The 27,393-nt window shown below is 58.0% G+C and overlaps 6 protein-coding genes across 6 annotated transcripts; all 6 read left to right on the plus strand.

The window, feature by feature from the left end:
- Nucleotides 1–3,231: 3,231 nt before the first annotated feature.
- Nucleotides 3,232–4,314, plus strand: LSCM1_01162 (uncharacterized protein; the record flags this gene model as incomplete). Its single annotated transcript, XM_067318787.1, has 1 exon — nt 3,232–4,314. The coding sequence occupies one exon, from the start codon at nt 3,232–3,234 to the stop codon at nt 4,312–4,314; it is 1,083 nt and encodes a 360-aa protein (XP_067174892.1).
- Nucleotides 4,315–6,548: 2,234 nt separating this feature from the next.
- On the plus strand, nt 6,549–10,820 carry LSCM1_01163 (uncharacterized protein; the record flags this gene model as incomplete). The annotated part of the gene is made up of 1 exon (XM_067318788.1): nt 6,549–10,820. One exon carries the CDS (start codon nt 6,549–6,551, stop codon nt 10,818–10,820), a length of 4,272 nt encoding a protein of 1,423 aa, XP_067174893.1.
- A 1,720-nt stretch (nt 10,821–12,540) lies between these two features.
- On the plus strand, nt 12,541–13,659 carry LSCM1_01164 (uncharacterized protein; the record flags this gene model as incomplete). Its single annotated transcript, XM_067318789.1, has 1 exon — nt 12,541–13,659. One exon carries the CDS (start codon nt 12,541–12,543, stop codon nt 13,657–13,659), a length of 1,119 nt encoding a protein of 372 aa, XP_067174894.1.
- A 5,603-nt stretch (nt 13,660–19,262) lies between these two features.
- On the plus strand, nt 19,263–20,447 carry LSCM1_01165 (uncharacterized protein; the record flags this gene model as incomplete). The annotated part of the gene is made up of 1 exon (XM_067318790.1): nt 19,263–20,447. One exon carries the CDS (start codon nt 19,263–19,265, stop codon nt 20,445–20,447), a length of 1,185 nt encoding a protein of 394 aa, XP_067174895.1.
- A 1,587-nt stretch (nt 20,448–22,034) lies between these two features.
- LSCM1_01166 (uncharacterized protein) lies at nt 22,035–24,119 on the plus strand (the record flags this gene model as incomplete). The annotated part of the gene is made up of 1 exon (XM_067318791.1): nt 22,035–24,119. One exon carries the CDS (start codon nt 22,035–22,037, stop codon nt 24,117–24,119), a length of 2,085 nt encoding a protein of 694 aa, XP_067174896.1.
- Nucleotides 24,120–25,360: 1,241 nt separating this feature from the next.
- LSCM1_01167 (uncharacterized protein) lies at nt 25,361–26,530 on the plus strand (the record flags this gene model as incomplete). The annotated part of the gene is made up of 1 exon (XM_067318792.1): nt 25,361–26,530. One exon carries the CDS (start codon nt 25,361–25,363, stop codon nt 26,528–26,530), a length of 1,170 nt encoding a protein of 389 aa, XP_067174897.1.
- Nucleotides 26,531–27,393: the final 863 nt, after the last annotated feature.

Raw genomic sequence — 27,393 nt, forward strand, 5'->3', positions numbered from 1 at the left:
CCTTGACAAGAGCGAGGATGCAACGAAGTGGCCTTGGGCTAGCCTGGGGAAACTCCGGGTTGCCATCGGATTGTGTTGCTGACAAGAGGCAGGTGCATTGCCGTTTGCTATTTACAATATTTATGCATCCTGTTCTTCTTGTTCCCGCTCGCATACCGTGTAGGTGTTGTCCTTTACCCCCCTTCTCTCTCTCTCAGCGATTGCCTTCTCTAGTCTCCGCCCCAAGTCGCTTCCCAGACGACTTCCGCTCGCGCAATCAGCGTCCTTACACACTCACGCATGCGTGGCTGTATTGCGAACCGTTTTCTTTTTATACGTGTGTCTCGCCTCCCATGTGTGATGTGTGCTTGTTTGGCTCGACTGACGTCTTCTTTTTTTTATTTACCCTGCCCTTTGCCGAATGTTACCCTGTGCTCTGTGGCATCCAGTTTTCCACCTTTCTCTCCCTCTCCTCCTCATCGCTTACTCTTTCGCTTGCCGTTGTAGTCCATTTTGTCTTGCTGGTGATTCTTTTTGCTTTTCTTTTTGTTGTCGCTTCCTCCTCTTGAGTGCTTGTGTCGCGGCTGCCGGAGAGCCATTGCGTTTCCATGCCTCTTTTCTGCAACCTCGCATACCGCGCACAGAACGGGGGAAAACGGTGAGCGAGGAGACTACAATCAACAGCAGCTTTGCCTGCGCGACGCGAATTTCTTGTCAAACGTACCTGTGCAGATTGTCTGCACGCCTGCCGCGTGTGAAACGGTGCATGCCTCTGTGGTGCGTAGTGGCTGCCAGGCGTTTTTTTTTCTTATTTGCTTCGGCGAAACGGTCAAGACGATGCGGCGGCCTGTGATGGTCCGTTGCCGGTCGGCGAAATAGACGTGACGGTGTGCGGGGGCTCCGTTTCGTTTGGTGAAAAAAGCAGAACGTTTCGTGCGCGCCTCCTGAGAACACACGTTAAAGTTTGTGAGCACCGTGGAAATCCCCTTGTCGCGCATCTCACTGAAGTATCTTCACCCTTTTTCCCAGACTAGGTACAGCAACACTCTTCGGTGATGTTTTTTTCCCCCTTCTCTTGTCCTTCTATAGGTGGCCTTGCCTTCGCCTTCGCCCACAACGCCTTTTTTTAGGGTAGTGGTGTGCCCGTTTCGCTTGCGACCTCTCTTCGCTGTCTTCTGTGTTGCGCACCCTTTTGTTCTCTTTACTGTTGCTGCTGCTGTTGTTGTCTCTCTTTCTTTCGACTCAAAGGGAATCGTAAACCGCATGAGAATGCGCCGCTCCGACAGAAAAAAAACACGGCCATCGCCTGACGTTCGCGCTTGTATCTTCGCCTTTGGTTTTTCTTCGTTTGCTTTCCTTGTATTCCTTACGCCCTGGCCCCTGCCATGTCAGCTTTCGTTTTTTTTTCTTGCTCCACCGACGTTGCCCAAATCTCTCCCCTCCCCGACAAGGCGCACCTTCGGGGCGCCTTGTCGCTTTCTGCACTGGTGCCCCTTTCTGTTCTGCTCTTCGCTGCACGGTGCGTCTTCTTATAATGATGTTCTCCCCCTTTTTTCTCCGCTTGTGACATCCTGCACACACGCGCGCATTCGCTTCACTGCGTCCACTTCGGTTAGACGACTTGGGACATTTGGCTCTCTTCGATTCCCCTCGCTGCGGCATTGCTTGTGTAAGTGTAAGGCTACGTGGCTGTGAGCCTATTGTGGACGCCAGAGAAGCCGCGGCAGCCTTTAGGCGCTCGCGCCTCTTTCCTCTCGAGCACCATGCGTGTGTGAGCAATTTCTTTTCCGCTTCTTTTTCCTTTCGGCCTCAGATCTCTGTCTCTCTCTCTCTATTCAACGTCCGCGTCTCTGTGCTGGCATGTCTGCCAGCGTGTGGTGCTATCTGTGTTGGTGCGTCGTGCTCGAGTTGCACAACAACTCAGATACCGCCCAGTACGTTTTGCTTCTTTGGCTTTCACGTTTTTTTTTTCTTCGGGTAAGTGTGTGCCGCACTGTGGCCGTTCCTTTGCTTTCTCGCTCTCGCGCGCGCCGTCGTCGTCGTCGATGGCTTGCGTGTGGATGCATTGTCGCCTATCATCTTCTGCTCTTTGACTTCCGTCTTCTCTCTCCCGCCCGCCCTCCGCATCTGCGCGTGCATGCGTGCGTGCGTTTGTGCGCTTGAAAGCATGTGGCGTGGCCAGGTGCACCCACGAACGCATGCACACACGCGCTCGTCTAGGGGCAAGACGATCCGGTGTGCGCCTCTTTGAAACCACGAGATGGGCGCTACACGAAACGAAACACGGCCTAAAGAGAGGTGAGCCACTATGGGCATGCGAGCGGAAAGGGCGAGGGAAGGGGAGGCTGGGCAAGCACACAGACATGGTGCGGGGGCCGAGCGGAAGTGTGCCGGCCTCCAGCGTTTTACTCTTCGCGCCCCCGCTACCGTTGCTGGGCCGATCGCTCTTTCGACTCCCCTCACCCCTGCACCTTTGCGGCTTCATCTCTTCCCTCTGTCCTTTCGCTCGCTTTCTTTGCTTCCTCTTCCTACGCGAGCGCCTTTGCCTGACCCCCTCACTTCATACAGCTGACTGGGGCTGATGGCGCGATGGCGCTTGCGTGGGAGCCGGGGCACGTAAGCGGAGATGTTCCTATACAGATTCTCTTTATATACGTACATATATATACATATGCACATAAATAAATAAATAATATATATATATATAGAAATATGCGCAAGCAGTCAGACCAGTTGCAGGCGCATGCCGACTCTTCTGTATGTGCGTTTTTAGGCAACGCCGCACAAGGGCTGAAAGCTCGCGCGCACCAAAGAAGAAAGGGTGAGTGCGCACTCACACAATCTCCTCAGGTGCGTCATGAAGGATGCCTGGACGCTGTGCGCCGCCAGGCTTTACCGACCGCCCCCCCTTATCTATCAAGGGGATCTTTGTGGCCGCTCACTACGCACCTCTGTGTCTGACGGCTCTCTCAGCGTAGCCCTGTGGCTTTCGAGATCCTCCTCTTTCCAAATGTTTTCCCTTTCCCTTTTCTTGCGTGTGGTGAGGAGTTCATCGCCCTCCTCTTGCTCATTCGCTTTGCGCTGGAGCACCGCTTGCACTGCCTGAAAAGTGAGGAGGCGTCGCCGAATCGGCGGTCGCGACCCATTTCTCTCGCGCTTACACGCGCCCTCCTCTCTGCGAACGCCACTGCATTGCACTCCAGCCTCCCATCAATAGCATAGTCATAGGACTCGTGCAGACTCCTTGCTCCTATGGAGGTGGCGTGCTCAGCACTAGCGGGCATCATTGCACGCCTGCTCTGCCATCCGCTGGATACGATCAAGGCGGTCACCTTCACCGGCTTTGCCGGCGACCGCTTAGCATCCGCCGCCAGTCAAGGATCGCCCTGCCAGTCGGTGCCGCACGCGTCTTTTTTTCAGTCTGCGCGCTCGATTTGGGTGAGAGAAGGCGCCGCCGGATTTTACCGTGGGGTCGGGGTGGCTGCTGTCGGCTCTGCGCCCGGCGTTGCTCTCTACCTCGGCACCTACAACCGTTGCAGCACGGCGTGGAAGAGGTTTGCTGATGACGCTGCTGACGCAGCAGGGCCGACCGAGAAGAGCGACAGCACCTCAGGACTTGGTAGGACGAACCCCGTACTGCAGTCGCTTCGAGGTGCAGCAGCCGCGACTCCGTCCAGTGTGCGCTTCTTTGTGTGCGGACTGGCTGCTGAGGCGGTGAGCTGCACCGTATGGGTGCCGGTAGACGTAGCAAAAGAGCGGCTTCAGTCGCAGCCGCGATCCCTGACTGCCCGCTACACGAGCAGTTTTGATGCACTGCAACGCATCTTTGCGCATGAGGGGATAAGGGGTCTCTACAAAGGCTACGCTTCCACTCTTGCCAGCTTCGGTCCGTTTTCGGCTGTATACTTTGTGTTCTACGAGTACTTCAGCAGTGCGCTGGCACGGTTGTACGGTGCGCCCTCACCTGTGCCGGTCCAGGGTGGCCGAAACGGCAGCAGCAAAGCAGAGCTGTTCTCTTCTGTGGCGTTCGTGGTGGCGCTTGGTGCTGGCGCCGGTGGCAACGTAGTGGCGTCTCTGCTCACGAATCCGTTGGAGCTGGTGAAGACACGAATGCAGGTACAGCGCGCAGTGCTGCATCCAAGTAGCGCGGGCACGTCTACCCCGGCTCTTTTTTCGTACAACTATCGTGGCCTGCGGGACGGACTGGACACACTGGCAAGGGAGGAGGGGATACGAGGGCTATGGAGGGGCGTAGGCAGTCGCATCGCCTACACCGCGCCGAACGCGGCGTTGACCATGGGCTTCTTTGAGTTTTTGAGGACCCAACTCACATGAACTGGGGGTGCTCGCTGGCATCGATGGCTTGCCATGCGCTGCAGCTGTCTCCGAAGCGGCTGGTGACACACGAACTCCGCCGCTTTGTCTTGCTGTGTCGCGGTGGAGTATTTCGCCCTTTCTTTTCGTTTGTTTCGTCATGCTTCATTTTCCCTTCTTCGCGCCGAGGCTGTCTGCTATTCCCCCTTCTTTGATATATATATATATATATATTCTTCGCGATGCCCTTTATTGCACGCCAGTGCATGCGCATCCGTGCGCGTGTGGCCACGTCGTTCACTTTGGTGCACTTCCTTTGTCTCTCGATGCCGTACCGCCTTTGGGCAAATTTGTTTTGCTTATTTTCCCCTCTGTCTTTGCGTGATGGCTTGAAACCGCACGTGTGTGCCTGTGGCGTGGCGAGTCACACCGCCCATCCCTTTTTTCCACTTTTTTCCTCATAGTTGGTCGAGTTTAGAGAGCGACAGGAAAGGCAGGGAAGCGTGCGCGAGATGGGTGAGAGGGAGGGCGGGAGGCTTGGAGATGGCGAGCAGGTCTCAACGCGCTTCGGCATGGGGCTCCGCTTTTTTTTTTGAATATCAGTACGTCTTGCGCCATCGCCAGTGACGGGTGTTTCATGATGGCAGTAATGTGCCCGCTTGACGTCTGAGCATCCCCCTTCCGCCGTCGAGCGTGCCTTCCAAAAAGTCTTCTGCTGCGTGCTGGCAATCGCGATTTCGCTCAACGCGGTTCGCGGGCCGTGCATTGGGCTATGCAGCCGACGAGCGACCATGACTGAAGGCTTCCAACTCCTCTCCCTGCTGTGCTCGTGAGGTATACTCTTTTTCGTCCCCTGAAACGCGGCGGCTGTCACAGAAGAACCGGCTCCGAGGTTGCGGTTGGCGCACCACCCTCCGAAGACTCACCATTTCCCGGCGCGATTCTTCTCTCCTGACACCAAAGCCATCATCTGGTGCCTCGTGCTCTTCAATGAGCAATAAACCACCACCACCACCACAAGGGCAGGGAGGCGCCGTGAGGCACTGGAGTGCGCACGGATACGGAATGCCTTTGGGCTTCTCATCTCGCTTCTCTTCATTGTCTTCCCGCATGACTCTTTGCGTTCTTGTCCACACATCTCCCGCCTCTGTTGCCCCTTTCCGCATCGTCCTTTCTCACGCGCCCAAGCACCGTGCGGAGAACCTTCGCTAAACTCCCCACTTTCCTCCCACACTCTGCTCTCTCTGTAACACACACACACACACATACATCATTTGCAGCTTTCCCACTCGCTGCCTTCACGCCTGCCCGCTGCGCGCCCCCTTTTTTCTGTAAGCACGCGTGTGTGCGTACCAGCCTCTTTCTCTGTCGTTGTCTTCAGCATCCTTATAATTGGGCAGACAACAGCTCCCAGCCATCTCTTCTCGAGAGGAGGTGACAGCATCGGCTGCAGTAGCAGCAGTCGAGCTCGCTACATTGTCATCGCTGCTGCCACCTGCCTTGCAGAGTGTGGGGAGGCAGCCGATAGCTATAAACCGATATGGAAGAAAAGCGAAGCAGAGCCAAAGGGAACACCTAACAGCGACAGCGGGCATCGAGGGGAGAGTGTCCACACCACCGATCTCAGTGCATTGCAGAGCCACCGTTGACTTCTCTGCCTTGCAGCCGTCGTCGTTGGCGTCATCAGCTCGGTCTTTTTGTGTCCTTTTTCGTGTTAATCTGCTTCGCTCTTTCTTACTGCCTTCCCCTTTTTCTGTCCAAAGCGGAGGACTTCAGAGTCATCCTTGCCCTCCTCCTCCTCTCTTACATTCTTCGTTCGGTGACTCGTTGTTTACATCCTTCCCGATACGGAGTCGTTGGAGTGGCGGCCTCCTCTCTCTCTATCTCTCTCTGTCTCCCTTTTCGCCTCTGTGCTGAGGCGTCTTTCTTTCCTTGTGTCCCTTTGTTCCCTTTTAATTGCCACCCGACTTCGATTTTTCGGAGGGTGCGATAGCTCGCTTCTGCCTGCGCTCCCGCTGTGTAGCAGGAGGGACTTCGGCTGTGCGTTGGTGGACGCAGTGCGGCTCTGTTTCTCTGTGACATCTCCCCCTCCCCCTTTTCGGTACTTTCCACCATCTTTGCAGCTGACTTTGCTTAGCGGCTGCTCTTGTCTTTTCGCTGTTGCTGTTTATTGTCTCTGACTGGCGTGGCCGCACTTCATACACGCGTACATTGACGGATACGTGACCGCTCCTCTTTTTCTCGAGCCTTCGAAGATGAGCTTCAGCAACCCACTCGAGTCTCTGCTGCGGAGCATCATCCAAAGCGGTGGCCGCGGTGAGGGTGGGGTCGGAGGCGACGGCAGCGGGCAGCCGACCATGGTCACCTTCAGCACGGACGACGCTTCCGGGATGCACCCGCTCTCCGTGCTGCACGCCATGGGGCCAAACTTGGTGTTCAGCCGTGGCCCAGGTGTCGGCGCGCTTGCGGATTCGAGTCGTCGCGGTGGTGACGCCTCAGCGGGGGCGGCAGACGCACATTCCTCCTCACCGGGCAGCGTGTACAGTGGAGGCGTGCCGCCCATGGTGTGGATACAGCGGGAGCAGCAGCGCATACCGCTTCAGTTCTCCGCCACCGGCAGCCCCAATCTGGACGTGACGCGGCTGCGTGAGGAGGGCAACGAAGCCTTCAAAGCAGGGCGCTACCATGAGGCGATTCGCTTCTACACCCAGGCAATCGAGTTGGACCCAGACTCGGAGTTCCTGTACACCAATCGCTCCTTCGCGTATTTCAACATCAAGGAGTTCGAGAAGTCCGCGGCCGACGCAGCGAAGGCGGTGGAGATCAACGCGAACTTCTTCAAGGGGCATTATCGACTGGGGCTCGCGCAGATGAGCTTGAACGACTTCGGCCGCGCCATGGAGAGCCTGCGCAAGGCCTGGGCGCTGGCACCCGATGCGAACAAAGAGCTCATTCGGGTAGCAATGGCCAAGTGCGAGTCGAAGATGGCACGAGCGCCGGCAACGCCGCTGCTGATGAGCCCAGGTGACAGCGCGTCCATCTCCTACGCCGAGGGTAGAGGCGGAGCGTGCTCGTCATGGCCGGCGGCGCCGGCGCTCCTCACCGACGTGGCGTTTCAACACGGAGCCACGAAAGTGGATCTCTGCGAGTTGGCAGCGGAGATTCAGCGCGCGGCGGCTGTTCGGGACCAGGCAGCGAAGTACACAGACACTTTCGATGCGCAGGAGGACATAGTTGAGTGCAGCAAGCGATCTGACAAGATTAGATCCCTCATGAGCATCGCGACCTCTAGCGAGCTCTCCACTCTCTCCAAGGAGGCTGACGAGAGGCAGTCGAAGCTGCGTCGTGCTGTGCGCGACCAGGACAGCAACGCCTATCACAAGGCGCGGTGTGACCGGGACGCTACACTCCACAAGCTGTGGGACACTGCTGCGCAGGCCGAAATGGCGATAGCGCAGCTTAAGAAAATCGCCAAGGAAGAGCAGCACTTTTTCAGTCGATTTGGTCCTGCTTCCAACCGCACGCCTTCCAGCGTTCCAGAGGAAGCGGCAAGTGAAGCAGTAGCGGCGGTGACGCCGACCCTCGCGGCTGAGTCGCCGCTGAACTCAGCGCCCGCTCCGCCAGAGGCAGTCTCGGCCGATGCCGCCACCACTGCCGCACCTGCGGTGACCGATACCGGTGCTTCCCCAGTAAGCCCCGCACCATCCCCCGGGGCAGCGGCGCTGCACCAGCCGCCATCCACGCCGACGACGGACGCTAGCCGCTCTACTCAGGGCGCTGCGAGCGCCAGCTCTGAACTAGGCCAGCTGCTGCAACGCCGTGTCGAGATCAATGAGGCAGTTCGAAAGGCGCAGAAGTGCTTCGCCGCAACCGACGCGGCCGGGCAGGCGTTCTGGCACGCACTGAGGGCGGAGGCGGGGTCCATGAAAGAGGTGCGTTCGCTTCTCGCAGAGGCGATGGAGCTCGACGCACAGCTGGAGGCCCACGCGCGGCAGGTGGCACAAACTACGACGAAGGAGCTCTCGGATGTGCGGCTGCAGGCGTTGGACCAGATGAGCAGCATTGTCGAGCGTGTGAAGGCAGATAAAGAGGCTTTCGTCAAGACAATGCGCGAGGGCGACAGTTTGTTGGAGGAGGAGGCGAAGCTTGAGCAGCAACGCCTCTTGCATGAGCGCCAGCGTATTCAGCTGCAGGCCGAAATCGAATGGTTCAAGATTCGAGATGAGCCAGAAAATAAGATCGAGTGTCTGCAGGTGCAGGTGAAGCGTCTGCACCAGCGTATCGCTGCCATTCATGAGAAGCAGAAGGGTGTGCAGACGCGCATCATGGAGCTGGTCGAGCGGGATCACCCTGAACTGGCGTGGAAGTCGATGGCGAACGGCTCACGAATTTTGCGGCTAGTGAAAGGCAGTGGACTCTGGCAAAACCTTTCCTTCTCAGACTTCCAGGTTGTGTCGACGTTGTCGTCCACAGTGAACAGCAAAGTGTACCACGCGCTGCGCCGCGGCGAGCACATTGCGGTGAAGGAGATCTCCATCGATGACGATGCAGCGCGCCGGCGCTTCCAGCGTGAGGTGAACATCGTTTCCGCTTGCAACCACCCAAACATTATCCGTATCAAAGGCGTCTTCTTCGATGGTCCCTTCGCCTATATCCTCTTACCATATTACCACCGCGGCAGTCTGCGCGCACTGCTGTCAAAGCAGGAGCCAATGTCGTGGGTGGCAGTGCAGGATATGCTCCGTCAGCTCGCCAGCGGCGTCGCCTACCTGCACGAGCGTGGCATCGTCCACGCCGACCTGAAGCCGTCGAACGTACTCATCGCGGATGACGGGCGGCCAGTCATCTCCGACTTCGGCATCGCCAAGGACAACGGCGCCCTAGGGGTGGCTGACATGACGCTGACGACCACCTTGACGAGCACCAATGGTAGCTGTGGCAGCATCGTGGGCACGATGCAGTACATGGCGCCTGAGCAGCTATTGGGCGCTTCGGGCTCGCAGAAGGCGAAGTCTACCGGAATGTCAGACATGTGGGCGCTCGGTGTGACTATGCTAGAGGTGGCGCTGTACAACGCGTACTTCCATGATGCGTCGCTGGAAAAGCCAAGCCTGCCGCTGCTGCTTCCAGAGCAGCGGCGCATCGAGGTGCCAGCCAAGTCCGTGGGTGGTGACGAGAAGCTAGCCGAGGCCATTTCGTCAGTGCTCGTGGCCGACCCCGCGAGCCGGGCGACGGCCTATGACCTTTTGGCGCACCCGTACTTCAGCTCGACTCTCAACTCCATCAACAGCAACCAAAACAGCAGTGCACTGGCGAAAAGTGACGAGCGCATCGACGCCGTTCGCTCGTACATCTACGCCGTCCGTCGCAGCCATCAACAGAAAGTGCTGGTGTCGGTGTCGCGCAATCAAATGGTGGAGTCCGTACGCGACATTTTTCAGCGCCTCGACAACGACGACCTGCTCTCTCCCATCATGGTTGTGTTCCAGGGCGAGGCCGGCATCGACGAGGGTGCTCTGACGACGGAGATGCTCAATCTCTTCTACGACCAGATGATTCTTGTGAAGAAGGCCCTCGTGTGCGCAGCTGCCGAGGACGCTGGCGCAGCATCGCCGCATTCTGCCAGCTCCCCTGTATCATCTGGCACGGCAGCGAGCGCGGCAAATGAGCCTGGCATACGCTCGGCCCTCTTTTCTACCGTACCCTACCTTCCCGCTCCGGATGCGGATGGCATTGCGCCGGATTTGTTTGTGTTGCTCGGCAAGGTGCTTCTCAAGAGCGTTATCGAGAACCGACAGATTCCGCTGCAGCTGAGCTCTGCCGTGCTCAAGTTCTTCTCCGGTGCGGAGCCGTCGTTTGTCGACTTGGAAGAGTACGACGTGACTGTCGCAAACACACTGAAGCGGCTGCGCCTCCTCTCCGCCGCCGACCTCGAGGACGCGGGGCTGGACTTTTCTCACTTTACCCCTGAGTTCTTGAAGGCTCAGACGGACGGTCGATACACAACGGACTCGCCCCTCACCCCCGAGAGCGTGAGCGACTACATTGAACTTCGTGAGAAGTTCGACTTGGTGGAGCGCCGGCGCACGGCGCTGGAGGCGATGAAGAAAGGCTTCTTCTGCGAGCCGTCTCTCGAGCATCACCTCAAGCTCCTCTCGCCGTCGGATTTGCTGCTACTTCTGTGCGGTCAGCTCCACGTCTCGGCGCAGGTCATCGTCGGCGCTTTAGAGTTCCAAGGCTTTGCCCGCACCTCCAACACACCGAAGTTCTTAAAGGAGGTGATACTGGACATGTCGCAAAATAATCTTCGGCGCTTCCTGCAGCTCTGCACGGCGACGGCGGCCGTGCCGGCAAACGGGGCCATGAAGAAGATCAAAGTGCTGCGCTGCGCCGACGAGACGCGGCTGCCGGTTGGCCACGGCTGCACAAATCAGCTGGATCTCCCCGACTACAACGACAAGCAGATCATCAAAGAAAAGTTGGAGATTGCCTTGGCGCACGCTAGTGATGGCTTTCATGTCGTCTAAGGTCAGCGCAGCGCTAGGAAAAGAGAGAGCGTCGCGGACATATATATATAGAGAGAGAAGGGTGCGGACAGACACATGCGGCCGCGAAAATTAGTGACACTCGTGCACAAGCGACTTTTTTTTTTCTGTTCACCTCGCTCACCTCCAGCACCGCACATGATGCCTCCTCACAGTCACAACCATTACACACACACACACATCTATACATTGCCAGTTCAGGCCCGAATGTTCTCATCACTTTTACTGGCCAATCATATGTGCTTCGTACGCTGCCTTTCGTTATTGTTGGTCTTTTTTTTCTTCTCGCGAGAGCAGCTGCTCCTTTCTTCCAGCACACACCTCCATAGGTGGGGCTCATTATCCCCACCTTCCTCGTGGTCTGGCAGTGCAACTCTGACTGGGCTTGCCAGCAGCGATTGCACTCCCTTCTCAGCTTGTCGCCCGCTTACGCGACAAGGCTTGTGGCTTTCATGAAAGCGCGAAATATGTGTGCGTCGTTCTCTCGTTGCCCTTCGCCAAGCTATATTGATCTCGGTCTGCGCTGTCCTTCGCGTCCTCGTCCTCTGTCCAACGGTGCATATGCGCCGACGCCTTTTCCTGTTTTTTTTCCAGTTTACTTTTTATTACTTATCCTGTCGGCGTGTTTGCAGTCAGCAGCACCGGTGCGTCACATATACGGCTATGACGTTCGTGTCTTGTTATCTGCCGACAGGTGCACTCTTGAAAGAAAAGGAGGAGGGCCCCTCCCGCCCAGGAACGAATCAAAGAGGCAGCAGGTACACATGAAGTGTGATGTCATCGTCTTGTAAAGGGCGAGCAGTGCGCCACGAGCGGCCAAACACGGGGGCGCGTGTCGTTCTATCACGCAAGGGTATTTTACCGCGTCTCTGCTGTTTCCTCAAGGTTTCGTCTTCCGCTTTGGTACCCTTCCCCCCTCATTCCCCCCACAGGCGAGAGGGGGAAGGGGTGCTTGACAGTTCGCAATCACACCACTCCCAACTCCTTGCCCTCCAACGTGCTGGTGCAGCACTCTGAGCGGCGCGCACCGACTGCAAGGCGCGAGCGGGATACCTGAAAGCGGACCGTTTTAGCCCTCTTTTTGCTGACTCGTCTCTCGAAGAGCCGATCTCTCCGCCTCCTCCTGGCTGTTGCTTCCGTCACCGCCGCCGTGTCTCTCCACCTTGCTCCATCCTCCACCCTTCTGGCATGCCCATTCCAAGTACCGCCGCACTGTTCGCCGCGAAGTCGCAGGGACCCGCTTGCTTCCCCATACACACTCGAGAAGTCATTCCTGGCCTGTCTTAATTCTCCACTTACGCTTCCCTCTTTCACTAGTCCTTTCTTGTTTCCATTTTAGTGCTCAACCCATCGCTGGCGCGTGCGCTAGCTCTCTTCTGCTGCTTCTGGCTCCTCTCGCTTCGCAGGCGCTTTTCCGTCTCTCTTTCTCACCCCCTTTTCTTTCCCCACCTCTTCCCACCAGAGACTGGCTGTCGCCATCGTCGGAGTGTGCGCCGAGTACAACGAGATTGCCAGATATCCATCAAAAGCCCTCACCGGAGCACCAACGTCCGAGTTCCACTGAGCGTTACCGCTTCCTGTCTTCCCTCTCCCCAATACACCGTTTCTCCTTCGACGGCCTCGAGAGCCCACTGCACCACCTTGTCGGTACGACATCGAACAAGGTCCTGCGCTTGATTGGATTCAGAAAAACAAGGACGAGATGGCGTCTGCTGCCAAGGAAAGCGATGCGGTGCAGCCATCGGAGCACCTGAAGAAGGAGGCGAAGGTGCAGTCGCCGAAGGGCGTCTCCGATCGGCCCGATCCCTCAAAGCCAGCTAGCAAGACGGGCGCGAAGCCCGCCTATTTTTTCGAGAAGCCGGACACGTCCGAGTGGAAGCTCTCGGACTTTGATATGAAGAGCACCCTCGGCACCGGCTCCTTCGGCCGCGTCCGCGTCGCTCACCGCAAGGCCACGGACGAGTACTACGCGATCAAGTGCCTGAAAAAGCGCGAGATCATCAAGATGAAGCAGCAGCAGCACCTTGCCCAGGAGAAGGCCATCCTGATGGAGCTGAGCCACCCCTTCATCGTCAACATGATGTGTTCCTTTCAGGACGAGAAGAAGGTGTACTTTGTGCTGGAGTTCGTGATGGGGGGTGAGATGTTCACGCACCTGCGCACGGCGGGGCGGTTTCCCAATGACGTGGCGAAGTTTTACCATGCGGAGTTGGTGCTTGCGTTCGAGTACCTGCACTCGCTGGACATCATCTACCGTGACCTGAAGCCAGAGAACCTACTCTTGGACAACAAAGGGCACGTGAAGGTGACGGACTTTGGGTTTGCGAAGAAGGTTACGGACCGCACGTTCACACTTTGCGGAACCCCGGAGTACCTTGCGCCGGAGGTGATCCAGAGCAAGGGCCACGGAAAGGCGGTGGACTGGTGGACGATGGGGGTGCTTTTGTACGAATTCATTGCTGGATATCCTCCATTCTACGATGACACACCGTTCCGGATTTACGAGAAAATTCTTGCTGGCCGGCTCAAGTTCCCAAACTGGTTCGATGGCCGCGCTCGCGACCTCGTGAAGGGGCTGCTACAGACCGACCACACAAAGCGCCTGGGAACGCTGAAAGGCGGGCCGGCAGACGTGAAGAATCACCCATACTTCCACGGCGCGAACTGGGAAAAGCTGTACGCACGCTACTATCCCGCGCCGATCCCGGTGAGGGTGAAGAGTCCCGGTGATACGAGCAACTTTGAGAAGTACCCGGACAGCCCAGTCGACCGCACACCTGCATTGACGTCGGCGCAGCAGGCGGAGTTCAAAGGCTTTTAAACTTCTCGTGCCGTCATTGTAGCGAGAAAGATGTCCAGAACAGCGATGGTGCCGCCTGCCTGCTGCGTCTCCATTTGACAGCCAGAGAGTTGGCCCTTCTCCGCAGCCTTTTCAGCTCCTTCAAGTTTCTCACTCGCCCTCTCTCTCCGTCATGACGGAGAGAGAGGGCGAGTGTGCGGGCCGCTATCTCCGTCCGCACCCCCTTCTCCCTTCATCTTTCGCTTATCCCCACCCACTTCACCCTGCAGCGCTCTCATTGTGTATAATTGTTACGGTCGATGCCGTCTCGATGTAAAAAATGAAAGAACAGCGATGAGGCATTCGCGATCGGCTCTCTCTCTCTCGGATTTACTTCCTTTTCCGTTATTGTGTTTACGTTTTTTTTTTGTGTGTATCCTCTGCATTGCGCGCTCTCTTCGCCCTCCCCCTCCTCCGCGCCGCGGCCTCAGTCCTTTCGTTACGCACGTTGCGCGCGTCTTTAATGTTTTTTTTTTGCGTGTGTCTTGTGTTTTTTTCCTGTTTTGCTTCTGCTCCCTTTTCGTCCTGTGTGCGTTATTGGTTCACCTTCTCGCTGCTTATCTCAGCGTGTCAGTCTTCCTGGGCCATCGGGTGTGCCCTCAAGTCGGATCAACCACCGCCACCACCACAACAGCAAACAGCAAAGAAAAAACCACTAGAGGTGTGCAGATCACGGCTCCGATGTTGTGGGGCACTTTCTTGCTCGCTGTCGGCAGGCGATGCGGTGAACTCAGGCATCCATTCCGAAGTGACGAGGCATGCTGTAACATACGCTCGCAGGTGCGACGGCAAAAGCGGGCGCTTTCCATTTGACTGCCGTGGTGGCGCCGCGTGCGAAGCACATGAGGGGGGAGGAACCGGGCCCCTCCTTCGGGCTGAACGAGAGACGCTCCTATACAGAGAAGCAAGCGTGGCTGCGGCCGCCAACTCCTTCTCGTTCGTTCAAGCGCACGGTACCCACTCCACAGCGATGAGTACCGGCAAACAGCGGCGTAGTTGAGAATAAATACTGGCGCTGACAGCCTGTCGAGCACGCCTCACGCTTCTTTCCGCTGACCATCGCGGGGTGCAGCTCATCGACAAGGGTAAGTTTGCGGAGCCGAGCCCATCACAGGCGCCGAGGTCCACCACCTCGATCAACAACTTGCACGCCGACTTCCACCGTAACCGCTGTACACGGTGCGGCCCGCGTCACGAGAGCGGACGATCCTCACGGTGTGGCGCGCCGGCACCTCAAGCCGTGTCTCGGGTCCCTGCAGCGGCGGGTGACCGACGGCGACATCATGCAGTGCCGCTGGCGTGCCGTCCGCTTCTCCGCCTGGTGCTGCCGTGCGTGCGTGTGGGTAGGCGGCGCCCAACCAGGCGCCATGCACGACACACTCCGTGAATCTCGCGTACCGTCCGTGCTGCATGGCATGCTCCCCACCGAGTGCCTACACCGCTGCCCCCCATCCGGACGACAGGCTGTGGGCCCCTTTGTGCGCTGGCATACGCCCATCCGCGCGCCCGTCCCGCTTGGCACACCCCCACGCCCTCCAAAGGAGGGGGGGCGTGCCAGCGCCGGGGATCGCGCAATGCACCGGTGAGCTGCCCAGACACGTCCCCGGAGATCTCGACGGAAAGAAAGGGGTGGCGGCTGTGCGACATCCAAGCGAGGCGCGCAGAGGTGAGTAAGAACGGAGGACGAGAAGATGCGCGAAGAGCTCCGCCCCGGTCGACCCCGAAGTGCATCTGTGCGCCGTGCGCGGCATCCGCTGCATCGCGGAGTGAAGCCCAGTCGTATCCGTCTGGCGTCGGCTGTGTTGCGCGTGCCCGAAGGAGGGGGCAGGGAAAGGGGCGAGCGGTGCCGGTCAGTCGCATCGCCCGCTTCGACGGCAGACGGGCGTTCCTAGGCGATGCGGGCTCAGACGTCGCGCAAGAGAGGCAGGTGGGGTGACGGGTCGCATGCGCCCACGCCCTCGCGTGCTCGCGGCGGAGTCGGTTCGCTGAAGCGTAGAAATCGTTGTTACTCTGCACTGACGTTAGTTGCTTCCCGTCTTTTATCCCTTGTGTTGGTGTCGACTCCGGTGCGCGTCAGTGTCGCAGTTGCGCATGCAATATCAGCAGATGTACATATAAAAGGCTATATCTTTCCTCTATATCGGATGCCTTTGGTGGGTGTGTCTGTGCCCTGTGGTGCGATCTTGACAGTCTGAGAGTACCGGAGCTCCGTTCGGTCGGCGGCCGGGGTGAAAAGGTCCTCCGAATCTTCCGAACGTACCGCTCTGCTTCCCTTTGCTTTTGTTTTTCGGTTGTCTATCTCATTGTGGTCGCTGCTCCTCACTACAGGGTTGTGGTCGGTTCTCGAGCGAGACTGGTGGGGAGGCTACTCCGCCAGAGCGTCTCGTCAGATGGCTGCCATGGTAGAAGAGGTCGCGGGTGCAGACGCGCCCCAAAAGATAGACAAAAGTCCGGAGGGAATCGAAAGGAGGAAGAGAAAGGAGCTGGATTCAGGGAGTTAGAGATGTGACATCGTAAAAAGACTGAGAAGAGGGGGGCGCCCCGACTGACCTCGTCTTCTGCGTAATGTGTCCGAGGTCGCTTCGCCCTCATCAACCATGCGCGACTCCTCGGCAGGAGCGGACTCACAAAGAAGTTTTCGCCTCTACTGTTCTCTTAACTTTGGCGTGCGCTGACGTCTTGAGTGAGTGGTATGCTCTGCAGCGGGGTGCTAATACCACGCGATGCACCCCCGAAATATAGTGGAAGGGGGAGCGCGTACGACCAAGGTCCTGTCAAGGCGTCCGATGCGAGAAGACTACGTCTTCCAGCGATAGACCAAAGACACAAAGTGGGTGAGTGCGCGCTTCTACTTTTAGAGCTCTCGCGTCTGTTTGTTTTCGTTTCTTTTTTTTTTTCGTTGTTGGCTGCGACCCTCTCCTCTGGCTCCCTGTGCTGCTGTTGCGCATTTCCCGCGCGAGACCTCATCTCCTTATTTCCACAAGACACTTCAAAACTTCAGCCGCTTCTTTGTGCGCCTTTTTTTTCGTATGAGTGTGTGTTTGTCAAAGGCGAAATAACACAGAGACAGGCAGACTGAGAGACTAGAGAGAGGGAGAAAGAGAAAGGAAGAGACGCGGCGACAAAGAGCGCGAGAAGAGGGGAGGGGGAGGCGCTCTCTCAGGTATTCGTATTCTTGTATATTTGGAAACTTCTTCTTTGTGTGTGTGTGTGTATGAATGTCCGAAGAGCAGCTCGTATATCAGAATTTGTCTGCCTGCCTGTGTGTGTATGTGTGTGTGTGTCTGTGTACCCAATCATGCCTTTCAGTGCACGATTTTGTCGCATGCATGTGTATGCCATCAGCGCCCTCTGTATCACTTTTTTTCTCTCTCTTTGCTTGCGAATATGGAGCGCGTCGTTTCAGACCTCTGACCTTTTCTGCCTCCTTCTCCTATGCTGTTGTTTGAGCTGACGCGATTGGAATGTGTCTCGCCAGTTTTTTTTTCTTCCTCGCCCGTTTTCTACTGCGTGAGGCACTTGCTTCTGCCCAGCCGCGCTTCTACCTCTACGCGCACTTGCACGTGTTTCTGTTGCGTTGCACTTCATCTTGTGCGCCTCTCAAAGGAAGGAGAGACGGGACTGCCCTCGTCTGTATCTTTCGTTGTTCCCTCTCTTTAGCTTTTCTTTGACTTGCTGAACTTTATTTTCCCTGGCAGAGCATCGTGCTGCAGAGCGAACTCGCGGCGGCAGCACTCCATCGCAGACAAACAGTGACTCGCGCCTACTCTCAAGCAAGCTTAGTGGGATATGCTCACTCTCTGCTTTTCTTTGGGGCACTCGCACACGCACCCACACGCTCACTGGCACCCGTTCATACATGCAACACACACACGTACATACAGCAGGAGGTAAAAACAAGAAGAGCCAGCATCATGCATGGGGTGTGTGACAGGCGGCACCAGTGATGGTGAGCCGATGGCACGGCAGTCAGGGTGGCGCCTGCCGCTACGGCGGCCCTCGTCACGGACACGGGAGAAAGTGGCGGTGCCGTTTCCTCCAATCCTGCAGGGCTTAGTTTCGCATACGCCGTCGTCTTCTGCATTTGGGTAGCGACGTGTGTTCTGGCGTGGGGGGCGGGGGCTACCTCTTGGCAACTGCCGAAAGCGGCGGCGGCCCGCAGAGGTGAAGGCCCTCTTCACGACGGATCTTTTTACCACGGAGAAACAGTGACGCATGGCGCCAGGGGAAGGGGGGAGGAGGAGGTTTGGGACGCGAGGTTGCTCTTGTGCTACCTGCTGTGCGCTCGATGCGACCCTCCCGTCACTTCAGAATAGCCTCACAGTGGCACCTGCAGACGATGTGTGAGCTGCCGCTCATCTTGCTCGCCTCTCCGTTTCTCCTCCACCTCTTATCTATGTGGCCCTCTAACTCGCTTCTCTGTTCCTCTTGGCGCTCGCCCGCATTGGCTGGGACTCTGTACATATCGTGATGCTCTCGTCCGGCCGTTTTCTTCTGCCCTTCACTCACTAACTCACTCTCGTGGCGTTGTAGATCACCGCGAGAAAAAGAGGTGGATCGCCGTCTTCGTTCTGCCCACGCTTGCGCATGTGCGGTGGGTGCGTGCACCAAGGCCAGAGAGAGTTCCCTTTGGAAGACGGCTAGATTACGTTCGTTTCCTCGTCGACTAGGCGCAACTTCGACTTCACCTGCACAGACGCGACCTTCAGAAGGGGACAAAGCAGTGAGAGGTAAAAGGACGATCTCGGCAGCGTGCGAAGTACAACCCTCTGCGGGCGCTTGCTTCAAGCAGTGGTCGCACCCGCTCTTTGCCGCTCTCTGCTGCCCACTTTTTCGTTCCATAGTCAGCTTCACACAGGCGCTGACGTGCCTCTCTTCCCAACCTCACCTCCTACAGCGCACCAACCTCCACCATAATACTTCCTATTTCACCATCGAGTCACGGCCGTGAGTGCTGACGTACCGTTGTCTCTAACTCTTTGCCCACGTCCTAATCTCTCTCCCTCTTCCGCTTCGCGCATCCACCCCCCTCCCCCCGGCGACATCTGCTGTCCACTTCTTTTTGCTTCGTCCAGGATACAGAGAAGGTGTGGAGGGTGTCGGAGCCGCCACTCGAGGCACGGCGACGAGAGGGACGCCCCGCTGATGTGCTCTTATTTTCCCTTTTGCTCCATTGCTTCGATTTGATACTCAGTGCTTTTCCCTCTCGTCGTCGCCCTCCCACACACATACGCACACACACACACACACACACACTTTCGCCCTCTCGCCCGTCGCCCCTTTTGCTCTCTCGTCCTGTTGACGCACTCTGTTTCGCGCTCGTTTGGACTCTGGACGATTCTACAGCCGCGCCGCGGTCAGCATTTTTTTGTTCTGCTTACTAGAGAAGCGCGACATTTTGCGACAGTCACTGGTCCGCATTCATTACCTTAGCGGCTTCCCCATCCAGCGTATTGGCTGCGTTTATGCGTGGGCGCTGAAGAGGCGCACCTCCCCGCTCGGGTCCGAAGTGGCTTTTGAACTCGGACTCCAGCGCTGGCAATTACGCCCCCCCTCCCTTCTCACACCTCTAGGAAACGGGTACGATGAGCTTTGGAAGCTTTCTCCTCTCGGCCACACTCTACGTGGTGCTGGTCGCCGTCTTTGTGTCGCTGCTACTGCACATTATGAGTTACCGTTATCGCAGCCAGCAGAACCGCCTTCTCTACTACCCACAGATTCCCCCAGAGAGCCGCGAGGTCTGCGACGACCCGGTCGCGCTCGGCATCCCATACGCAGAGCGCGTGCGCGTTACCACCGTTGATAAAGTGAAATTGTGGGGCTACATGCTATGGCCAGCACCTGCGCCGTCGCTGGAAAAGGGCAGCAATGGAAGCAGCCACGACTCCGTTGGGAACGCATCTCCTAATGTGGCGACGGGACAGGGAGGCGTGCATGTAGAGGTGGATGCATCGGGTGGCGGCACAGACAGCGCCAGCCCTGGCAGTACCTTGTCTGGCAGCAGCAGAAGTATTACCCTATCGAGCGGGATGCCAAGCTTTGTGATGCTTTACTTCCACGGGAACGCCGGTAACGTCGGCCATCGCCTGCCTCTTGCGCAGGCCTTCGTTGCCCACCTGAAGTGCGCAGTGATGATGGTCGACTATCGCGGTTTTGGCCTCAGCGACGACGCGGAGCAGACGCAGGAGACATTGGAGCTGGATGCGCAGGCCTGCTTTGACTACCTGTGGCACGATCCGCGTGTGCCGCGCGATCGCATCGTTGTCATGGGCACCAGCCTTGGTGGCGCTGTTTCGATCCACTTGGCCGCTAACCAGCGTTACGCCCGCCGCATTTGTGCTGTAATCGTTGAGAACTCCTTCAGCTCCATTGGTGACATGGCCTCTGCACTGAGCCGGCCGATCCTGACGAAACTGGTGAGTCAATGTCCTGGCCTGGCGGTGGGCCTTTTCGAGTATTACATCAAGCCCCTGGCGCTGCGGATTGATTGGAACAGCGCGCAGAAGGTGAGGAAGGTGGTGGTGCCGATGCTCTTCCTCTCTGGGATGCGTGATGAGATAGTGCCGCCGGAGCAGATGCGGACATTGTACAAGGCGGCGACCAAGTGTCTGCGCGATGGAAACGGCGGCGACCTCACCGTCCCGCTGCGTCGCTTTCTTGAGTTCGAGGACGGGCGGCACAACAATCTGTCGCTGATGCCCGGCTACATGAGTGCCCTGCAGGACTTCGTCGCAGACGTACGCAGCGCCGGGGCTGCTGCCGTCATTTGAGTTTAGCGCAGCAGCCCGAGCAGGGCAGAGGTCGCGAAAAGAGAAAGCATCGGAGGCGCATGCCCAGGGTGACGAAGCTGTGTGAGGCGGAGAAGAGGGGGGGTGAAGCAAGGAAGAGAGCTGCAGAGGCCCTGATGGCTCACTCACTCCCGCTGCTCTCGGGGGGAGGGGAGGGGGCTTGCGACGGCGTCATTTCCTTCGCGTCGCTCTCTCTCTTTCTCCGCTCGTTTTTTTTCCTTCCTCTTCTTCACTCTTTCGTTGTTGGCGTTTGTGTGCGGTGCACCTGCTGCTGTCCCTCCACCCTTTCCGCCATCCCCAACGGCCGCGTTATCGTCGTTTACCCGGCTGCGCTGTTGTGCCTTCGCCGCATTGCCTGCATTTGCGTGGAGCTGTAGGCCCCTTCGCCTCTCATGGCAGGGGGCAGTCGACGATGCTCCCCATCTCTTTTGCTCTGTGCTGTAATATCTGCCGCCCTCGTGCCGAGCATCTGTGCATATGCCCCGTTGCGTCAACGGTTGACTCGTATCGTCCCGATGTCGCGCTCTGCTTGGCACGCATTCTCGTCATCCAGCACTTAAACGAAGATGGAAGGGATGGGGGTGGAAAGGGGAGGGCAAGGCGGCGTGGGGAGAAGGTGCGTGCATGGTGGAGCGTGCTCCCTGCCGACTGCTTCCTCACTCTCCCCCACGCCTCGCTTGCGTTTGCCTTCGGCGCGTTTTGGTTACGCCCCCTTGCTGTGCCCTTTCCTCTCGGAGGTTCACATCGTATATGATCGTTGCCGCATATCCCTGTTTCGCTCTTGTACTCGTCTTTCCGCGGCCTCCGTGGATTCTGTCCTGTGGGTGAGACTCGCTTCGACGTTTACGATGAGCAGCCGAGTGCGCGGAAGCACCGGTACCGCGGCCGGTGCAACTCGCTGAGCCTTCGGGTCTGGTGCGCGTAGGTGCCTCTCTTTTTCGCATGCATATGCAAAAGTGCGCGTGCTTGAGTGGGTAGCTTGCTCGTGGGCTGAGCGAGCTCGTTGCAGCATCCATGCCCATGCTACCCTGGCTCTCGGATAGGTTTCGCAGGTACCGGAGAGAGCGTGGGGAGAGGGACTCTTGTCTGCGCCAGTGCACCGTGGTAGTCGCCTATGCCCTCGTTTGCCACGTGGTGCTCGCGCCATGGGTGGGCAACAACTATGCATCCCCATAGTGTGTGTGACGCCTGCCGCCACATTGGTCCTCTCCATTTTTCCGGTCTCTTCGCTTTCTTTCCCTGCTGCGTCCGCGCGCTGCCTCTTCCCCCTCCCTTGCTTCCTCTCCCTTCATCCATTTCTTCTCTTGCCTGCTGTTATTGTGTGTGTGCGTCTGGGGTGAAGAGAGACGTGGAAAAGAACAGCAGCGACGAAATCGCTGAACCCAAAGGGACAAAGTTGCTTCGCCTGCTGGCACCTCTCCAAGGGCGCCCTCCCGTCACCTCATCACACCTCTGGCCTCACTGCTTGCGTGTGCGTCATCGCTTCGCGCCACAGCCAATCAAGCTTCGGTGGCCTCAATCGCGATTGGGTGTACCGGCTCCTTGCTCTGCTGCGTCGCTGCCCTCGCCATGGCCAATACATGGGAGTCGATGAAGGGGGCCAAGCTTAGTCCACCGACCTTGTCCTTCCTTCGCGAACATATGAAGTTCACAACCATGGCCCCTGTCCAGGCTCGCACCATCCCGCTCTTCCTGACGAACTACGATGTCGTTGTGGAGGCGATCACTGGTAGCGGGAAGACGTTCGCATACCTTATTCCGTGTCTGGAGATGCTGCTGCGCCCACGGTGCCGCGAAGTGGCGCAGGAGTACAGGAACGCCGTCTTTGCCGTTCTCGTGCTGCCATCGAGGGAGCTGGCGCAGCAGGTGTTTCAGCTTGTCAAGCGAATGCTGCACTATGTCACGAAGGAGTACAACAACGGCAGCCCCGCCAACGGTCTTCCCGCTTACTCGTACCAGTGTTACATCGGCGGCCGCGACATCCAGCGCGACGTCGAGGACCTCAACAGGCATGGCGGCAACGTGCTCGTCGGAACACCGGGCCGTCTCTACGAGCTGCTCGTCTCCTCCAAGTACGCGAACCTCTTCCACCTCAGTCAGTTTGAGCTTCTCATTCTCGACGAGGCCGATAAACTGCTTGAGTTCGGCTTCAAGGCAAAGCTCGATGCGATTCTGAAACGGCTACCGAAGCAGCGGCGCACCGGTCTGTTCAGCGCGACGCAGACAAAGGAGCTGGCAGAGCTGGCACGGGCGGGCATGCGCAACCCAGTTTCCGTCACCGTCCGTATCGCCTCCCTCAACTCCGCCAATGCGGACGCTGCAAAGCCGCAGATACCAGAGCAGCTCTCCAACTTCTATGCCTTCACTCGGGCGTCAGAGAAGCTAGACCGCCTCGTCGAGTTCCTGGAATCGCACAAGGCCGAGAAGGTGCTCGTGTACGTCATGACCTGTGCCAGCGTGGAGTGGCTGTACGAAGCGCTGGCGGCGGTGCTGTGCAAAGACGATGCGGACAACATCTTTGCTCTCCACGGCCAAATGAAATTAGAGAAGCGACAGCGGGTGCACCGGCAGGTGACGAAGCGGTCACGTTGCGTGCTTGTCTGCACCGACGTCGCGGCACGTGGCCTGGATATCCCGGAGGTCGGGGTAGTGCTGCAGTACGACCCGCCGGTGGACCCCAACACGTTCATTCACCGCATCGGCCGCACAGCGCGCATGGGGCGCAGTGGGGCGAGTCTGGTCTTTCTCATGCCGCAGGAGCTTGAGTACATCAACTTTATGCGACTACAGAACGTAGTGCTGCAGGCACTAGACGAGGAGCGCGACAGCATCGACGCTGCCGCAGATCTGGTGCGTAACATGAGCGCGCGGCGCACGATGCTGAGCTCCGAGCTGCCTGATAAGCGCAAGGCGATTCATCAGGCGCACCGTGAGAAGCAGCTAAGCCGGCAAGAGCGCCGCCAGCAGCTGCGCGAGGCGCATCAAGCGATGGTGGAAGGGAAGAGCAAGCGACTAGCAAAGAAAAAGGAGGTGATGGGCGATATGTGCGAGAGTCCCTCGATTCTCGCTCTGCGTCGAGAGGAGTGCCACAACCCAAAGCTACTGAACCTCGCCGCCCGCGCCTTCGTGTCGTTCCTGCGGGCGTACAAGGAGCATGAGTGCCGCTACATCTTTCAACTGCAACTCATCGACCTTACCGACCTCACGCACAGCTTTGCGCTGTTTAAGATTCCCAGCTGCGGCGAGATCAAGAGGATGCGTGTGCTGCGTATTCCTCTGCAAGATGAATTCGCTGCGTTTGTGAAGCAGATGGCAACTGCCCTGCGAGAGAAGCGCCAGCGTGACGCCGAGCGGCAGGCGGCCAAGGACGACGACGGCGATGAAGGCCCGGATGTGAAGAGGCACCGCACAGAGCGCAATGAGAAGCTGGAGGCGCTGAAGCTGCTGAAAATGTCCAAGTCAGAGCGCAGCCGCGCCTGGAAACAGGCGGAGCTTGACGAGCTACTCAAAGATAGCTACTACGTCAAGATGGAGCGGCGCGGAAAGGTGAAGCAGCACGTGGTGGACGAGAAGATGGGCATGAACGCCATCGAAAACTCTTTCATGAGTGCGCGAGAGCGGAAGGAGGCGCAGCTTACCCGAAAGGCAAGCTGAGTGGCACCCCGCACTACATGAGGGTCAAATCGACGCGGAGAAGGCGGCGACATCTCAGGCGCAGCGAAAGATGGATTGTGCGAGTGCTGCTGCCTCTGCATGTCTTCCTCGCATGCATCTCTCTCCGGGTATCTGAACGAAAGATGACACGTTGACTCGCCGCACACACGCACACACATCTGCTCATTGGCTTGCTACAGTGTCTTACGTCATGGAGCCCTAATGGACCCCTTCTCCCCCTCCTCCACCTCAAGTGGTGGACGGCGTCGGTGGTGAGGTAACACTGCTCTACTGCTCCCCTCCACGGGAGGTGCCTTGCGCGTGCTCACAGAGCGGGAGAGCCAAGGAGGCTAACACACGATTAAGCAACTCAAAAGGAGCCCCCCAGAGACTTTTTTTTAGGGGGTGAAGGGGAGTGGGACGAATTGAAGATGAGGCATCTTGAAACGCGGCCCTGAGCGTCACAATAAGGACAAGCAATAGTGACGCAGGCCACAAAAAAGAGGAGGAGGAGTGGGGGCAAGGGAAGGGAGATGGGGTGGTGGTGGCCGCAATGCAGAGAGCAGCCATCCGCTGCTCAGCGGCAGCGATGGTCGATCGACATCTCACTTCTTACTTTTGCCAGAAGCGAGTGGCGCGCCATTCTGTTGGCGTGCGCGGTACCTTGCACATCTCTCGAGAGAAGAGCGCACGACGACTCATGTCGGCTGTCGTCGGCGCTTTTTTTTTGTTTTCCCTTTCCTGACCACCCTTGCGCACCCCCGCCCCTAAGGAGGGCCCACCATTTTTGACACTCGCTCTTCCCCCTTCTTCACCGCTTGTACCTCGCCTCTTCTCTGGGCCTCTTTTCTTCTAGTGAATGTGTGCGCTGCGCGTCAGGCAATGGGGGGGAGAGGGAAGTTTGCCAGGGGAGCTGTACGCGCCGCCGAAACGAACGGCACATCAGACTTTTGCCCACGAGCGCTTGCTCTACGTCAACGTTATGCTATGATAAGCGCACCCTCCCAGCGGAACCTCTCTCATTCTTTCTGGCCTGGGCGCGCGCTTCTGCGTAGACGAGCACAGTGCAGCGTCAGCCGGTGCCCCCCTTCTCCCTCCTCTGCTACAGACTTTTGATGCCCTTCTCTCCCTCCCTCTCTGCGCTCTGAACTGTTTTCACTTTCCTCGGCTGCTGCTGCACGCACGGAACGGCATTCCTTGCTTGTGAAGCTGTGGCCTCTCAAGAAGCGGAGGTCTGTGTGATGCTGAAGGACTACTACGCCATTCTTGATGTTCTGCCGCGCGCCTCCGGCGAGGAGATTCGCCGCGCCTTCAAGCGTTTGGCACTCCAGTTTCATCCGGACAAGATTGGCGGTGACGCGGCGGCAGAGGTAGCTTCCACAGCACACACTGACGAGCACGGTCTCACCACAAGCAGAGCAGATACTTTATCGGCCACCGCTGAAACTGCCCGCTTAGATGCAGTGTCGACCTCGCGCCAATTGCGCGCGAGGGACTTCACGGACATTCAAGAGGCCTATGAGGTCCTGGGTGACGTCGCTCGGCGCTACCTATATGACATGAACTACAACGAGTTGTTGGCTCTTCAGCAGCAGCGTCAGGAGGAGGAGCAGCATCGCTGCGACGCCCACGCGCGAACTGTGGCCGAAGCAGTGAGGCGGGTTCAAGAGCGCGAGCGCTTGCGTCAGCAGCAGCAGCAGCAACAGAATCATCAGCCACACCACACCGACACATTTTCGGCAGCTGACTCTAGCAGCACCTCCGCGGGCCTTCGCACCAACGCCCTTGGTTCCTCTCTGCTCCAGTACACCCCGCTCCCCGCTCGGGGGAAAGAAGAGGAGGCCACAGGAGCTTCTTTGCTGCCCGTGCTGAGCGGCGATGCGGTGCAGAGCAAACAAGGGCGCCAAAAGCTAGAGCCAGCAGAGGAAAGGGGGGACAGCTGGTCGATAGAGGACCTTGAGGGTCGTGTGCGTGGCGACGGCCGAGCGTTGGGCGCTCGTTACTGTTCCACCATGCCGACACGGCCGCGCGAGGATGGCAGCCGCGATGATGAAGTCCGATCACGAAGAGAGGGCGGTGACCGCGATACTAACGAGTTTGCAGCCTCATATCAATACCAGACGCGCATCAGCTGCTCAGGCACCAAACACGCACGGCAGCGCATGGCGGCAACCGCGCCGCCCGCTTGTGTGCTTGCAGGCCCGGTAACGTTCAGCTGGGGTGATGCGGCCACCCAGACTTGCCCCTCTGTATCAGTGCGCGGCCGATCGCGAGAGAGACGGTGGCACCGTCACGCGCCGCCGCGCGACGGCGAAGAGACTGCGGAGCCCGAGCGGCCACTAGAGTACTACTATCAGCGCTCTATCGAACGCACACTGCGCGTCTTTTTCGGTGTACCCCATCTTGAGTGAGACATGGTGCTCCCTGCTTTTCATCTCTCAGACCCTCCCTGGGAACGCGTTTTGATAGTGTACGGACCACTTTTTTTTTCAACCACTGCGCTCTCTTGCCCCTTCACCGTGCGACCGTGAAGGGATGCGTCAACCTGTCTGTGTGTCTGTCTGTGTGTGTCTGTGTGTATTTTGGATTCGTTGGTGAACTGCCTCACCCCGCCCCCGCGTGTGCGCCACACGACCGCTTTATTCATAAAGCATTTTGATCTTCTCCTCCTCTTTTACTTCTGCCATTAGCGCGGGGCTCACAGAATGTACAATAGCCCTCTTTTGCACGTGTGCGTACGTGTGTGTGTGTGTGTGTGAGCGTTTCCTCTGCTTCTGCTATTATGAACTTGCCGGCCGGATGCCGCTCCTCCACACCGCTTTCCCGCGTCACCTTTACTTCAATCGTTTCCTGTGATTGGGGCGCCGGATGGGCGCGCGTGCCTGCTGCGTTTCTATGCCATTGCAATGCCGCAGCAACAGACATGGTAACGTGGAGGGCGCGGCTATCCTCTCTTCTCGCTCAACAGGAGGGGGGCGCTCAGCGAAAGAGAACCACAGCGCGTGCTTTTACAAGTGGAAGACGCCCTCGCAGACAAAGAGGGTGAGGGACTCATATACTTACCTCTTGATGGCAGAGCAGAGACGTCTACTGTGCAGCCTGGTGGACCTCAGTATAGCACGTTGGGGCGCCAGGGCAACGAGCGCCTGCGCAGGTCGAGGTGGTGGGTGTGGCGGGATCGTAGAGGCTATGCGCCTTCCCCCTCTCGAAAAGAAGGGGGCACCGTTTCAACGGAAGTTAACGGCTGCTTGCGCTTATGCGAGCCGCTGACGGT

The sequence above is a fragment of the Leishmania martiniquensis genome, chromosome 35, assembly GCF_017916325.1.
Source record: "Leishmania martiniquensis isolate LSCM1 chromosome 35, whole genome shotgun sequence".
Lineage (NCBI taxonomy): Eukaryota > Euglenozoa > Kinetoplastea > Trypanosomatida > Trypanosomatidae > Leishmania > Leishmania martiniquensis.